Raw genomic sequence first — 16,509 nt, 5'->3', positions numbered from 1 at the left:
TGTGTCCATTGATTGAGCAGACTCAGCTATTCAAAAATTATCTCTTTATTTCCCCCTGGTGGACAGTTAAAAGTACCTCACCTTGAGGGAGTCGACCTCAAAATAAAAAAAGAAAAACATCCTTTAGAAATGGAAAATATCAAAATACACTGCCATTGTGGCTATCAAAAACATAGAGTATATACACAATGGAAATGCAGCCATTGCTACCCTGCAGTCAGAGAAGAAGCATACACAAACTCAAAGCTCAAATATGGTCATTAGTAATTTCATCATCTCTCTCATACACACAACTCCAATCATGCTCTCTTCTGAGACCTGCTATACTGTCCCTTAACACTCATTCTTATATATTTATATATATACACACACACACACACACACTCATAAAACACACATACACCCATTCATAAATGCACTTGTCCTGCCCAAAGTCTTTGCCCATGCTTTGCCCTTCTCTTCTCCACATCATATCTCACATAGCCCCTCCCACTCAGCTGTCCTTATCCAATGTGGCGGCAGTGGCCAGCGTAACAGTGGTGACTGGCTGTCCTGCAGCCGTTGCCAGGGCGACCGTGTTGACGGGTTGCCCGATGCCGTGCAGCTGTACCCGTGCCAGTTTCTTCTGCTCGCACTCCGTCACCAGGCTGTTGAGCTCAGCAGCGCTGTAGCCAATCAGAGTTCTCAGGTCACAAACAAATTTGTAGACGAAGCGCTTGCCCTGCACTTTGCTGATCATGTCTCCGTCATAGTAGTATCTGTGGGAGAGATAGATTCAGTCAGGATGTAGTGAGACATGGGCACATCAGAAAAGGACAAGCAGATGGCCATGAAGAGCTTACTACATCTGCAGCCTTTAATCTTCATGCAGCATAACAACAAGCACATTTCTATATCATTCATAATGCAGGCATTATGGCAAGTATTAAATCAGTACAGAGAGAAATTGGTTGACTGGATGTCAGCCCATTTTATATAAACAACATACACTTAATTAAATTAACAATGTAGTGATGCCAAGCAAGGCAGATAAAATGCATGACAAACAATTGTTACTTACACCCTAACTAAGGTTATACAAAGGTGTGTGCTTTAAATCATTTTCAACTGTTGCATGTCCCCATGGGTTACATATGTACTGTCACCACCCTAGAGTGACTAGACTTGTTTTAAACATGTTGAAAGAAAACACTGCCACTACTCCATAATAAAAACAAGGTTTTAAACAAACCTGAGGGCTCTGCTGAGCTTCTCGTAGTTCATGGTGGGTTTGTTTTTCCTCTGACCCCATTTCTGAGCCACCAGCTCCGGCTGGTTGAGTTTGAACTCGCCTTCCTCGCCGACCCAGGAAATGCAGTCCCTGGCATCCTTATCAGTCAGCAGCTCCAGCAAGAACTGCCATAATTGAATCTGTCCATTATTACCTGAGAAGAGTGGCATAAACAGAAGGAAAACATAAGGTTTTGGAGAAAAAACATTTAAATAAATGTTTTCAGTAAATCAAATCTGATCTGTGCTAACAAACATCACCACCACTCTATATTGTTAGAAAAAGCAATCCATGAGAGTTCACGTCACATATTTTTAATTGCAAACAGACAGCATGTAAAACTGAATGTGACCTGTACGGTTGCCAGGGGAACTGCGTTCCTCTCCAGAGATGCGTGGAGCTCGGGGAACTTTGTTATGCTTCTGCACCTTAATGCTTGCGGGTGTGACTTGTTGTACAGGTGCAGGGATGATCTGCACAGCTGGAGGCCCAGTGAAAGACAAGTGGAAATTCAGATGAAAGTGGTCAGGAGAAAACAAGCATTCAACTTGTGTGAAAATAAATGAACCACATAAACATGCACAAGTTATAACCACATAAATTATTATATTATCTACCCAAACTGTATATATCTAACATACTGCTGCCTTACTACTGGTTGCATAACTGACCACATTAATCATTTTTACAACCAATATTGTCAATAGTGCATAAAAAACTAATTGTCCCAGCTGAAGTTGATCATCTACTGTAAAAATGTCACAGTGGAGATACTCACGCTGATCAATAGTGACAGTAGCTTCCTGGCCCTGCTCCTGACTTGCCAGAACATCTGCAACAGGTATGAAAAATACATAACGTGAATTAGTCACATGCACTTCTTATATAGAAGAAAGTGTTTACTCAAAATAAAAAAAACGAAAATAATCAATTTACAACAATACTTATATAAAACACACATGTGCACACACGCAGACATTAAATACTCACATTTGCGCAAGAGCTCCAGATGGCTCCACAAGATCTCTCCATTGGGCACTCTCTGAAGAAACTCCTCTTGGCTGAAGGCACACAGTTGACGACCAGGGATGTGGATGCCTCCCACCTCAATCTCCTCAATGTTGAACTCCTTCATCACCCATACTGCCCAGTGGATCACTTGATCTGCCGTCCATTGTACAGGGTCTGCCGAAATTACAGAGCAATATTGTTATAACACTATTTGCGATGCAATATGTCAGATAACAAAATCATGCAATTTGTAATAAAATGTAACAAGAACAAACTATGGTTATCTGAACAGCATTATTAAATTATATATATTTTAATATAAAACATTAAAAATATTACGTTTTACAATAGATAGTTAATACAATTAGTTAACACATTACAGTTTACCATTTACACGTGAAGAAACAAGGAGTTATAAATCAAAAACTACAGCTAATTTTATGGTAAAATCATGCAGTGGAATATGGTCTTGTGGGCCTAGCACTCACCATAAGGAATACTGAGTCGGACCTGCTCCTTGCGGTAGCCCTCGAGTGCGGCTGCCCATCGTGTCACCTGTTCAGAGGTCTCATCTGCGATGGCAGCTCGCTCCACTGCTATCACCTGACCATCCTCCACCAAGTGAGCCTCCTCTCCTGTGGCTGCATCAGGATCTATCACCACCTCCACTGTCTCTACCGGCTTCACTATCTCCAGTATATTCAACTTCTCCTCACCTACAGGACATTTGAACACAACATTAGATTTTGCAAATATGCCTCTTCTCTTCATCTATAAGAACACGGGCAGGTATGACACAGGTGAGTGCACATACCAGGTTTGGTGATGATCTGCACACTGAGCTGTACTGTGCCATCAGTCTTCACACCCTGGTCAAAAAGGCTGTGGTCAGGGTGCAGCTGCAGGAAAGAAATCAAAGGTGAGTTCAGCTTACACTTTCTCACACAATGAAGTGATAAATGCAATGAATATATAAAAAAAACCTACATGGATGTCCTGCAGACAAATATCATATCCATCCAGAGCAATCTGTAGTCTGGGCTCCAGCAACTTCTTCAAGTTACCGACCGGCTCATTGATGTCAATGTCCTGAGTGATGAGATCACTTGCTGTGATGGTCTGTTCCTCGATCCTACAGAAAATAAAATAAGTTATAATATTCTGCATACGCAAGGACACATCCTCGCAGGTGAAGGCAGGAGTGAGGGGGACACAAAAAATTCAACGAACTCACCCTTCTTCTAAGCATTCTTGTTTTTCTTGTCCATCGATTTCAATCTCAATCATCTCCTCAGCCTCACTTTTTGACATTCTACCAGTGATATTCAGCCACCTTCAAACCAAACCAGCAGAATTAAGTCATTTTATCTTAAATCAGAAAATGGTCAAAGATGATAATTAAGAAAATAAACTTTTTAGAACGCATGAATATTTTTAAAGTGGCTATTTATTTATTTTTTAGATAATATACATGTCAGGAATGGCTTTGTGACCTTGCTTTAGTAAGTAGACAGACGTGTCAGTGGTGTTCACTCCAAGTTCCTCTAAACATGGAGGTTTATTGTGAGACTCCATGGAGGGAGCGGAGAGGAGGAGACTGCTGAACCACCGAGGCGCCTCTCTAAACCCCTTCCAACTCTCACGCAAAACCGAGGCCTGGCCAGTGACTAGGCCCATCACGATTATTTACCATCTGACTGACATCAACATGCCATAACAAACATTAATAAACCTGCACAAAAGTCTGATCAGTTGTACTTGTTATTATTCGGTAGCTTAGCACTTCTCGAAAACGACGCTTTGAAGCGCGAGGACACGCGAGTACATGCAAACGTAGTTGCCATATTGGGGTCGTTTTGAGTTTCAAAATATAACACTAAAATTATGTAAACGGGGACTTTTGTAAACTTTTGAAACTTTTAACCGATCGCCACATATCGCACTTTTGATTCTGGAAAGTTAGAACGGAAATGGAAGAAACGGAAACAAAACAACAGAAGGGCAATGTAAAAGCAGCCGGAAATCCTGGCGAAAAGTGCGCGGCGCTGTCAGACTTCCGAAAACGGGCTGCAGTAACGGGGACGCCGCCGCGCTCGAAATGATCACGATTACACGGAAAATCAATGTAGTCTGGAGGTCAGGTAACGATATTTCAGTGTTCTAAAATGCTCGATTAAAAAGTACCCCCCCGGCCTTTGTTTATCAGGACAGCGAGCTAACGAGAAACAAGACACGCCTGGCAACTCGGCTAGCTAGTTCTCCAGCCGTGTGACAAACGTAAAGCGAGCAGCCGTGCTCGGAACTTATCACCCGCGGCGCTTCGGTACATCTGAGCCGCACGGCTCGGTATTACAGCAACGCCGTGGGTCTCACAGCTACTTCACCTGGCGTGAAAATCACTTCTGGAGTAGATACGTGGAGCCGTCAACATCCAGTGTTAGCACAGCGGCTAGCTAGTATGAATGGTAAACTCTCGTGATGCTAACTGGCGTTAGCTTATAGTGGAATTTCAACAAAAAGCGGGAAACACGGCTCAGGCCAGAAGGAACAGCATAACAGTACACATTCACATCATTACAGTCTACATAAATGCACGTTTAAACTGAAGAAATACACATTAGTTGCGGTATACTTTACCTCTTCTTGGGGAATGGTAAGTGTTGTAGCTTTTAGAGTTTTGTGTCTGTGTGTTTTTTTTTTTTCAGGACTTGTGTTGTAAGCGGCTAGCTTAGTGTGTGCTAACTTGACTAAGTGTTCGTGCTAGTTTTTGGTGAGCAGTGCGCTGGGGGCGGGGATGTGGAGGAGGCCTGTGTGTGAGAGAGAGCCCTCAGCTTAATAACCGGCTTTATTTCACATAAAACTCAACAACTGGAGTTTACTGGACCATTCACGGGGTTTTAGATACACGGTTTGATGTCCGGCACGAATTCACGACGGGAAAGTTTGTTTTCTTTAATATGGTTTATTTTACACTCTTACAAGAAATGCACGTTAGCATTAGACGCAGCTTAATGCCTTGGAATTGTCCATTAAACTATTTTTTTTATTTTTATTTTTGGGAAAGGATGTCCACTTTTCTCTCACCCTCCTTAAAACCACTAGGATCTTATATCTATGAATAAAGCATTTAGGACACGCCCCCAAAGCAATCTAAACAATTCCGTCTGTCATACTGTAAGAGATTTATTTAAGTACTTGTATCAAGTACACGCCTGTGCATTTACCTCGAATATCATTCCAAACTCTTTTGCATAACAGTAACATTAGGAAAGTTTATTTCTGGTTCATACACATCAGTTTTTATAGACGGGATTAGAATTATGCTGTTTTAAACATCCTGTTTACATCCAGATATCTGTATAATCACGTCACAAGAATCCGAGATCATCATGTTTATTTTATAATCTGCTGGAAATTGTGCCTAATGAATAAAATCAGTTGAACATATACTATTGGTGTGCTTTTTTGTCCCCCCCCCTTATTTTATTTGAAGTGAAGTCATCCATGCAAAAGGTTGTGAAACTCTTGCTCATGCACTTCCTTTTCCACACAGAGAGAGAGAGAGAGTGAGAGTGACGGTATCGCAGTAGTAGAAAACAACTGCATTTTCTTAGACTGTAAAAAAAAAAACCCCACTAACAATGAAAATACTTCCTGTACATGGATTTAAGCATACCGGGGACGAGATAAACTTTATGACTAACACACATCCACGTTGACTTGTTTACAGTAAAAGTGTTTAAATGGGTCATGTGTAATAGCGCCTGCTTGGCCTGCAGTGATACAATCTGACCACTAGCAGGCTGTCTGTGCCCGTTTATCAGGGAAAATTCAACGTATTGACGATATCCAAAAGCTGAAGATTTTTTATTAGGGAAATCTCGGTTCCTGGTCATAGTTGGTGCACACAGGCTGTTCCAGTTTGTAATATCAGCAGCAGAGTGTGTGGAGAGGTAAAGCAGGTTGAAGGTCCATGAATCAGCAATGAGCTAGTTCATCAGTTTCTGGATGTGTAAACTGGCAATCCAGTTATAAGTATATGCCAGCATCCACTGTGTAAGTCTTGGAAAACCATTTAAATCACAAAGGACTCTGTGTGCTTGTAGTGTTCAGGCTGAGAAGAGAAAGTAAGCTTTATCAGAAATGTAAGTGAAATTATACTGAATCACACACACATCAGGGATACCTCTGTTCAGTATATATTTGTGAGGCCTCATTTTCCAAATAATTACTATGATTGCAGTTAGATTTTTATCCTATTGTTTCATCAAGGGAAACACAATTTTTTAAACAAAAATAAATTTGACATTACTACATTACTGGCCTTTAATCCAATCCAAGAAATGGAACCATTGATTTTCAAGCCAATTAATAATTCTTGTAAATCAAAGATCTAAAATTACTGAGGCTAACATGCTTCACCTTGTTCTGCCGGTTTAGAAAATGGCAGGTTTTGAATAAGTAAACACCACAGATTCTGCATACTTACATCCGATGGAGGGCTGTAGTTTGCAGGGTTTCTAAGGAGTAATAAAAATTTTTGTTGTTATTATTACTATAATCATCATCATTGCTACTATATAAAGTATTACCTTTTATGTTTTCCTCTTTTCCTTTCCTCTGTTAAAAAATGTCAGAATACAGAAACTGATTAAAACAGATCCGAAAGAAAAGATATACAGCAATTATATTTTTTAAAAACTCAATGAAGTATTATGAATTTGACAGAACACTCACTATAGTAGCAGCAACAGTAGCCTCGCTGGCAGCAGAGACAAACAGCCAGAGAGCAGGAGAGCAGTAAGAGAGCAGCACACACTCCAACTGCTATCACTAATGTCAGATTCAGTTCGACTGAAACACACACACAGCATATGGCAGTACTGGAAAGCATGAACAGTCATGCTGAGCTCCATGAATCATTTTCTAACTTACACTCAGTAATGTTCATATGTTGACCCATGCAGCTCTTTGGTGGCCCAATATTGCTAGAGGCCTCACAGCGGTAGTTTCCTGCATTAGATTTTGACAAGCTTTTAAATTTCTGTTAAAACAAATAAGGAGAGAAGGAAGCTATTAAGACTAATATTAGTTACCAGTCAATTCATCAAAAAAAATACTAATGTGTGTGTATTAAACTTATCTAAATGTAACTAATAATATATGGCTAACATCCATAACCTTTATTATTCAAACAATAAACAGTTCTTGTTTTATTTTAGAAAGTACCAGAGTGCCTGTTTTGTTGTCTACACTGTAGTTAATTTCTGTGACATGGGCTGTGCTCAGGGGCCTGTTGTCCTTGTACCAGCTGTAAGTGACAGGGGGGACAGTCAACTTGTCCTCACAGTGCAGCTCCACCTCAGAGCCGCTGACTGCAGTCTCAGGCACGTGGCATGAAGGAGCATGGGGAGGAACTGGTCATGGGATACACGCAGGGTTAGTCACTTTTTACAGACATTACTGAATAGAATAGACATAGAAAACTAAACCAGATATTACAACAATATCAAGAAAATCATTACTTAATATACTTAAACCTAGAGAATCTGGACATTTTTAAACAAACGTGGACACCTGATAATATGTGTCTTGATGAACTGAAAATGAATCGATTAGTATGGAACATAGACCCATTCCCTCACTTATACTGTTTCTTTGGACCATCTCAGCATGTTTTTGTTATCTTTCTATTTCCTTTGCTCTATCCTGCATGTGACTGAGCAACTACCACTATCAAAAAAGAAATGTTTTGTTCATTGTTTGCAATAATTCATTACAATGTAAAAAAAAAAAAATAAAGTTAAAGAGAGAATAAGCCCACCAAGAACAGTGAGGGAAACTGTGACTTCCCCAAGACGGATCTGGTCTTGGCGTGCAGTGATTTCACAGTGGTAGATCCCAGAGTCTTTCTGATTAACACCATGCAGGGTCACTGTCGCTCCATCGATTGATGCTCTGCCTCTAAACAAGCCTGATGGAAGTGATCAGTCAGTCAGTACCGTTCAAACAAAAGACCAGGGTTTATGAGGTTATAAAAGGTGATGGGAACAACTCAGGAAAAAAATAATAATCTGTTTATTAGACTTATTCGTATCTCATTCTTAATTCAGTTTTTGATAAAAGACAACACAACAACCACATGTTAAAAAAAATACCTGTAAATTCACCATCAAAATAAACATAGGACACATCACGGCCTTTCTTTTTCCATTCTATCCGTGGGTTGGTCTCTTTTTCCGTCTGGAACTTGCAGGAGAGAACGGCATCTATTTTCATCAGGAGAAATAATGTGACATTAAAGCTTAGACTAGACAAGGCCTAATGCGCTTGAAACACTGTACATGCTGCAGTCAATGCTGTTCATCAAAACAAGCTTACTTACTTGTATTCTCATACACCTCCACTTTAGGGTTGCTGGTTACCACAATTACTGAAATTATGCCATGAACTGTGTGTGGAAAATGGGAATGCATAATTACATAAATATGTTCTTTGCACTGTAGAAAAATATTAGACATACCTCTCTAAACTAGCACCTTTTCCTGTTTGTTTTATGTACTTAAAAATTTGTTTTAGGTTTTTTTAGATGATGTCATTAGTCTGTGACCTAGTGAACCATTGTTGATGTATTCACTGATAGAGACTTCAAAGCACTTTTGTACCTCACTCTGGAAATGGGTGTCTTTCAAATGCCATAAATGTAAATGTAAATAATGAAGAATTGGAGAAGGTACTATTTTTATCCATGAATATATGCCATTAGCCTACTCCCATACAACTCACATAAAATACAACTTCACATACTTTCCCATGCTTGTTCTGTCCGTGCCAGGAACAGGGATGCACTGGAATGTGTATGTCTGATGGATGGTTTGGGACAGTGTGGTAGGAGGACTGCATAAGCCTAACTAGATAACCCCTGTCCTCTGTCTTTTTCATTTTTTTTTTATCAGGTTTATAGCCCTGTCTATAATCTCAAAGTATGTGAACACTGAAAGTAAACTGAGAAAGAAAGAAACAATAGTGAAACAATAAGGCCATTGAAACAAAAAAAAAGGTCTGAATGTATGAAGCTGTAAAAGAGGCCTTCTTTTACAAAATATTCATTATGTAACTCAAACCTGAGTTGAAATTTTACTTTGTAAAAGTTATCAAACACATTGTCTCATACAACAAAGAAATGCAGTTTGTTGGCTTTGTTCATGTATTTTGCTCAAAGACAATGAAGCTGAATCTAAATCTAAACCTCATCTCATGTTTAAAATCTTCATGAAAAAAATCTTTTTGTAGATGCATTATCTATACAGTAAGACAGGAGCATAAACAGTACTGAAGAGTTGGCTGGCATAACAGTGATAAAAAAAAAATCTGTAGGGCCTGTGAGCTGTAGTCTGATCAGCCTCAGACTTTCGCTTCAGAGGATTACCCTAGCGTAATTTCCATCTCCTTCCAGTCCTCTCATACAGAAGAGTCTGTAGTATTGCTCAAAGCTGCAGTAAAAAGCCTAAAAGAAATTAGTCTAATGGCCCCAAGAACACTAGACAGAAGGACACTAAGGTCGAAAGAGATGTCCAAGAGAACAAGACATGTCCAGGGCATAAACCTGTGAAACTTACAACCTAAAATGTTTACTCTACTACATTTTTACAACCTAAAACTGTTTACACAATTCTCTCTAGCAAAATGCAAACCATAATCTCAAACATTTCCATTATGTTGAGTAACATAGTTTACAGTCATGTCCCAGATTATTGATCAAAACTTACAGGGGATGACTGGCAAATAAATAACGCTAAATAACTGGTTTATGTGTTTATTTTACATTAATTTTACAAAAATGTCTAATGATCTGAGTTAAATTAGTTCAAATAGGGGGAAAAAAATGAATGATTCTGACACTCACCTCGTTAGTGATTCGGTTCTTGTTGGTTCTTGTGTAATTTCGCGTTATGGTACCACAGCTACTTTTCTCACAGCTACTATTGGCTTTTAAATAACTTCTAATTCTATACATGTGAACACGTTAATAAAACAAAAGGATTTAACATTATACTTACTCAGCATCAAGGCCAGAAAGAAGAATAAAAGCAGTCGCGTCATCTTTAAACCATCGGATTCAGCCCAAAATCTGAAGTGAACAGCTCAGCGTTTTCTGGATGGTGAACGGAAGAATGATGGGCGATTCGCGAAAGAACCGAATCATTTCAAACGACTCTTTAAGAAAGTCTATTTGCCAGCTCGAACAGAGCAATTTCTCAGTTGTGCCTGTTTAAGAAAGCTGCTTAAAACAGCCAACGATAATTATCCTAGCATCACATTCATGGCTTTTGTAGTCTAATTACACCTTATGTGCAACTAATAGTCAATATACAGCTTATACAATATATTGCCAAAAGTTTTGGGACACCCTTCCAAATCATTGAATTCAGGTGATATTTTTTCAGGGTTGGACTTGGCCCCTTAATGCTTTAAGGAACTCTTAATGCTTCAGCATACCAAGACATTGTGGACAATTTCATGCTCCCAACTTTGTGGGAACAGTTTGGGGATGACCCCTTCCTGTTCCAGCATGACTGTACACCAGTGCACAAAGCAAGGTCCATAAAGACATGGATGCGCGAGTTTGGTGTGGAGGAACTTGACTGACCTGCACAGAGTCCTGACCTCAACCCGATAGAACACCTTTAGGATAAATTGGAACGGAGAATTCAATGATTTGGCGGGGTGTCCTAAAACCTTTGGCAATAGAGTGTATAACATAAAGTGTAATAACATATAGTCAATAAGCATGTACAATGACTGTTGATTGTTTATGGAAACATTATTACGAGCAATATTATTATCAGTTTAAATCCATGTTTAGGCCAATATGTAATGTAATAAACCTTACAGCTTTATGTAAAATCAAGCCATTTAAAGGCAAGTTAAACATAAGATGTACAATAATTCAACAAAAACAACAAACATGCAATATTTAAGTAGCTCTATTTTACAAAGGTTGCTTTTCATCTAAGAAAAAAGTCCATTGTCCATTGTCTGCCTTTATCACAATATCACTTTGAAAGTGCCTTCACCTGGATGTATGCGCCTGCACACACACATACCAAAGAAACCTGTTTAAAGGTGACAGATTCAGTACAGTATACTGGGTAAATATGTTTGCTAGTTTGTGATTAGCAGAATAAATCCAAATTGGGGTTTAGTCATGATGACAAAGAATACTTCAATTTTAAAAGTGCAAGCCAAATTTGTTAGAATTTGAATTTGAAAAATCAGAGACATTACCAATCTTCAGCAACAGTGAGCTGGCTAGAAACCAATCCTATTCTTGACTGAACATGCAGAAATTGTGTATGTTAAATTTTAAATCTTTGATCCTTTGTTTTGATGAGGATAATTGTTGTTTGGATAAGAAGGAAAACAAAGACGTACATAGATTAGAGAGATTCAGGTAAGCACTTTAACATTCCTTCCATATGCATTTACACTGAATTGTCATTCTACAGATCAGATGAAACGTGTTTAAAAGAATAAAACAGAAAACAAGCTTAATTATATTTAATTATATTATGTTGCCTTTGTGAATGTGTGTGTGTTTATTTTAGGATATATATGAACATCATGAGGACATATCTTTGCTATATGCCTTGCAGGTACAAACTAAACCTATTTAATGACCTGGATATACCATACAGGTAGTTATATAACATAGTTGATTATAATTATGCTCTTTTCTATTACTCTAATATCTGTTTTAATAACAATTGAGATATGGAGACAGACCTTTCTCGGTTTATATATAAAACCTATAAAAGTATCATACATAAGAATTTAAAAAATACAGTAGGTCCGGTAATAATGCAGTAAGGTCCAGTATGGTTTAAATACAGCAGTTGTTTTTGTTGTCCTTTATATTGATTTTATGGTCATGACATACAATCCATAACACACGCCAAGATTGTACTGTACTTTTTATGTACAAATAACAAAATATTTATTATCATTATTGTGTGTGCAGTTGTTGAATAGCAGTTCAAGAGGGCCTGGAATTGCTCAGGAAAGAGAGAAGCTCTCTAGTTAGAGACCTGTTACCTGATCAAGGCCAAGTGGTGCAAGAGCAACCAGCAAGATCTAACTTAAGTGCAAGAGGATGGGTCCTTTAAAGGAAACAGTCTGATGGAGCTTGAGTCTCTTGGAAAGCAAGAAGAAAGAGATGCTAACAAAGCTTTGATGCAGATAGAACCAGCTTCGGAGTCACTTTTGGGTGAGGAAGTTAGTAAAGAGTAATCCGTCAAATCAATGTATGGTATGCCAACCTTCTATAGTGATTGTTAAAACACAACAAACAAAAAAAACATAAGGAATAATTGACTTAAAAACAGTGGCAAAATCAGAGCACCTAATATTTTTAAGCTGTAAGAATATTTAGTGCATATTGATAATGCAGGTTGTCATATGTCCACTGAGAGGCAGCTTTGTATTACAATAACCATTGATAGCAAATGCTACAAGTTCTACATGGACCTATGACGGTGCAGAGCTATCACTGAATGAATCTAAAACTAAATTTAGAATTGTAATTTTAGCTCATAGATATCTATTATATTCCAAATTATATGATTTATGTGAAAATGTTGCTTCTGTTTTCAATTAGTCCTACTGCCGGGATTACTTCCATGCAAATGCCATAAATGTACTTCCCTAATGGCCATTTAGCATTTAGCTCGTGATCACATGATGTAGCTGATGGACAGTGATGGGGGTCGCACACATGCATGGATTGAAGATACCCAAATGTATGCTTGTGTAAAATAAAGGTTGCAGTTTATACACACATTGTATACCTTTCTGTGTAATGTTTTTTCAGACTAGATGTTTCATATGGCCTGTATGCTGACTGGTTCCTTGGGGAGCCTAATAACACTGCAGAGGTGGAGAACTGTGTTACTGAGTTGAATCTTAAAATATATTGCCTAAACAACAAGCAGAATAAAACATTTACTGTCACCATAATTAATCTAACATCCAGCTTAATAGATAAGCAGCAAGGCTTGAAACACTTCAGAAGGATGAAATGCAATAATGTGTTCCTAATCTCACACAACCAGTTATCATTTACTTTGTATAAAAATTACATTTCTTTTAATCTGTATATATAAGAGGTTATTGCCATCATTTTCATTTTATAAAAAGTTCATGATACACTATATGGAATCTTATTATGGAATATTTTACTCAAGTGAATGTTAACAGTCTAACTCTGTGTTTAATGGCCTAATAGAGCAACATCATGTTTATAAATAGATATCTGCTTTATATTCACTTACTATATTTGGTAATATCTATCACAAGATAATGCTGAATTTGATGTAGGGACAATGATATATATATATATATATATATACCTTTGGGATGAATTAGAGCGGAGACTGCGAACCAGGCCTTCCTGTCCAACATCAGTGCCTGACCTCACAAATGTGTTTCTAGTGGAATGGTCAAAAATTCCCATAAGCACACTCCTAAATCTTGTGGAAAGCCTTCCAGGAAGAGTTGAAGCTGTTATAGCTGCAAAGGGCAGGCCAACTCCATATTAAATTCATGTGCATGTAAAGGCAGATGACCCAGTTTTGGCCTGGCTCACAGTCTCTGCTCAAATTCATCCCAAATGTGTTCAATCAGGTTGAGGTCAGGACTCCAAACTCACTCATTCATGTCTTTATGGACCTTGCTTTGTGCACTGCTGTACAATCATATGTATTTTCTCACCAACATTTGACTATTTTGAAATAATTCACAAGAAATTCATAATCTTGTCCCTCATTTGCTTTCTCGTTGTAACCGATGATGAGGATGGTTCTGAGTTGTTGTTTTTTTAACTCAAACTAACACCACTATGCTGCACTATGTTGATAGGTACTGTAGATATTTTTCTTTGTTTTTAACCATTTTATTTTAGTTTTTCTCTCCTAGAGAATACATGTACAATAGTGGTGCCAATTGCATCAATTTATGTATTCATATTAATAACTAAAAAGAGCAGGGTAATAGACCCACTGGCAATGTTCTGTATACCGTCAAATAAAAAGGATAACAAAAACCATACTGTATGTATTCATATTTTGTATGAATGTCCAAATTCATTTCTTCTTCCCAATTGTGCTTCATTTTGTCAGTATTAGTTTAAGTATAAAAGTATGACACTTTGATAAATGTAAAGATGGACAGTGAAATCGACAGCTCGGGTTTTGTGGTCGGTTTCCTACTACAGGAGCTGTACCAGAATTGGTTGTTTAATGCTAACTAAAGGTTTTGTTGGTCATTCATGAAATCAGGCAGAGAGGTTGAGAGTTATGTGGTATAGGTGCTTTCTACATTATATAATCATAAAAGTCAACAGGGAAAGATGAGGCAATACACAAATCCCTGTATCTTCTTTTCAGGCCTGCTGAAAGGAGATAAATAACTCTTGTGCCCACACTGGTAAATGGCAAAGCTTTGGTTAATGTATCCAAGAGGCTTTTAAACCAGCAAGGGTTCTATGCCAGTACAATTCAACACCTGGGATTTTCATTTTCCATCCCCTCACCCTGTCCAGAAGTCCTGTTTCTATTTGCCATCTGCAGGATAATTAGACAGCCAACTGGTCTGAACAGAGCATTTGTTCTGAGACCAGCAGTCTTCTATATTAATTATCATGAATTAGACCATGGATCATCACTGTTCACTAAAATACATCCCTTTCTATTATCACTATCACAGATGAAGTTAATATGCTGTGGGGAGTTGCTTTGATTTGTGTGTGTGTGTGTGTGTGTTGCAAGTGTTGATTTAGCTTGTCTTCTTTGAAGCCAAGGCTTTTAAGTAACCTCAATCCTATCAAAATATTACATGAGGCTTATCACCACCCGCTGTCAAATTAATATTACATGCAAACATGGGCATAAATTGAGCAACAAGGAAATACTTTGTTCCTTGTGATTAGGTCAGTTTTTATATTCTACTGCAAAAGCTGAAGTTCTGGGTATTCACATGTACAGCAATGTAGATAATCTTGTAATTTTAAAAAGAAATGAATACATGACATCTTTGATTTGATGTCTTTTTTCTCAGGCACAGATGCAAATGCTGTATATACAAATGTTTATTCAAAATATCTTCTTTTCTAAAACTCACATGAAGAAATACAGACTTGTATAAACATTAATGCATAAAATCTTTATTTGACCTTAGAGCCCAAAAGATTATTGCTCAATAAACAAGGACAAAAGTATTCTTGGCATTATAAACCAGGAACTAATATTAAGCGTTAGAGTTAAGAAACCTCTTGTGTAACCATCATACTAACATTTATGAGAGAGTATATGTATATATTATAATAACCATATACTATTTGCAACATAAGACTTAAAGAATAATAAAAATGACCCAAGGGAAGTAAATGCTTTGTCACATTTAAAGTGTCATGTGCTAAAAAATGTTGTAAAAATTCTGACCCAAAGCTGTACTTTAGTATAAAGCATGCTTTTGGATGTTGAATTATGAAAGGAGATTGTTAACTCAGCTGGATATCAGTCAAATACCACATTTAACTGTCATAACTGTCAGTCTTTTGTGATAAGAACTTCAGATACAACATGTAGTCATAAACTATTATTAGAAATAGATTGAAAGAGAAAAGGCAATAATAAAATGTCAGAGCATGAGCAAACAATGCTACATTTAGCAGTCATGGTATCCTGATTTTTTTCCTGCACATTCCGATGTCATTTTGCAGTGTGATGTGTGTACACATCATATGCAAACCAAGACCTATACTTAACTATAGCTGGAGAGTGAGGAGTTAATCTGGATCAACACACAAACCAAAGCAGCTCAGACAGCTGCCCATCGCTCTGTCCTAACTGACTGCATCTGCATCCATATTGGGTCATTATACTGGCCTTGTACAGAGCTCAGATTAGTTGTTGAGCACCCAGGACTGATCATTTTCCAAATGATTGTCCAGCAGCTCAGTTTTGTTTATTGTTGGTTGATGCTGTTAGGAGGTAAACTTGACCTGGCAGTCGGTTAGACAGTATATAAAGTATGCCGAAAGCATAATAAAGCCCATTTACCATTTATGTGACAAATAAAGCCTTGGAGCCAGGTTGAAGCTCTGGTTTGTTGATCAGAAGGTCAGGGTTCAAGCTGCCACTGTCAGGCCCCTGAGCAATGCCCTTAACCCT

At 38.0% G+C, this 16,509-nt stretch overlaps 2 protein-coding genes across 5 annotated transcripts; both read right to left on the bottom strand.

Annotated features, from left to right (window-relative positions):
- Nucleotides 1-29: 29 nt before the first annotated feature.
- On the bottom strand, nt 30-5,058 carry gabpa (GA binding protein transcription factor subunit alpha). 3 transcript variants are annotated; one of them, XM_058391459.1, is made up of 10 exons: nt 4,919-5,058; nt 3,516-3,614; nt 3,269-3,413; nt 3,096-3,180; nt 2,770-2,997; nt 2,261-2,455; nt 2,049-2,102; nt 1,623-1,751; nt 1,232-1,424; nt 30-758 (listed from the first exon to the last, which is right to left on the bottom strand). In XM_058391459.1, the coding sequence occupies exons 2-10, from the start codon at nt 3,590-3,592 to the stop codon at nt 494-496; spliced, it is 1,371 nt and encodes a 456-aa protein (XP_058247442.1). In that variant the 5' UTR covers nt 3,593-3,614; nt 4,919-5,058; the 3' UTR covers nt 30-493. The 3 variants fall into 3 exon arrangements, with proteins under 3 accessions (XP_058247442.1, XP_058247441.1, XP_058247443.1); XM_058391458.1 differs by lacking the exon at nt 4,919-5,058 and adding an exon at nt 4,666-4,862; XM_058391460.1 differs by lacking the exon at nt 4,919-5,058 and adding an exon at nt 3,775-4,609.
- Nucleotides 5,059-5,704: 646 nt separating this feature from the next.
- Nucleotides 5,705-10,479, bottom strand: jam2b (junctional adhesion molecule 2b). Of its 2 annotated transcripts, XM_058391461.1 has the most exons (10): nt 10,342-10,479; nt 8,667-8,732; nt 8,440-8,550; nt 8,106-8,255; nt 7,511-7,698; nt 7,217-7,325; nt 7,019-7,135; nt 6,874-6,901; nt 6,771-6,801; nt 5,705-6,395 (listed from the first exon to the last, which is right to left on the bottom strand). In XM_058391461.1, the coding sequence occupies exons 1-10, from the start codon at nt 10,382-10,384 to the stop codon at nt 6,357-6,359; spliced, it is 882 nt and encodes a 293-aa protein (XP_058247444.1). In that variant the 5' UTR covers nt 10,385-10,479; the 3' UTR covers nt 5,705-6,356. The 2 variants fall into 2 exon arrangements, with proteins under 2 accessions (XP_058247444.1, XP_058247445.1); XM_058391462.1 differs by lacking the exon at nt 8,667-8,732 and having other exon boundaries at nt 10,342-10,465.
- Nucleotides 10,480-16,509: the final 6,030 nt, after the last annotated feature.

This window comes from Hemibagrus wyckioides, linkage group LG06 (genome assembly GCF_019097595.1).
Source record: "Hemibagrus wyckioides isolate EC202008001 linkage group LG06, SWU_Hwy_1.0, whole genome shotgun sequence".
Classification (NCBI taxonomy): Eukaryota; Metazoa; Chordata; class Actinopteri; order Siluriformes; family Bagridae; genus Hemibagrus; species Hemibagrus wyckioides.
Note: the sequence above shows the minus strand (reverse complement) of the source record. Positions and strands in the feature narration are given on the sequence as shown.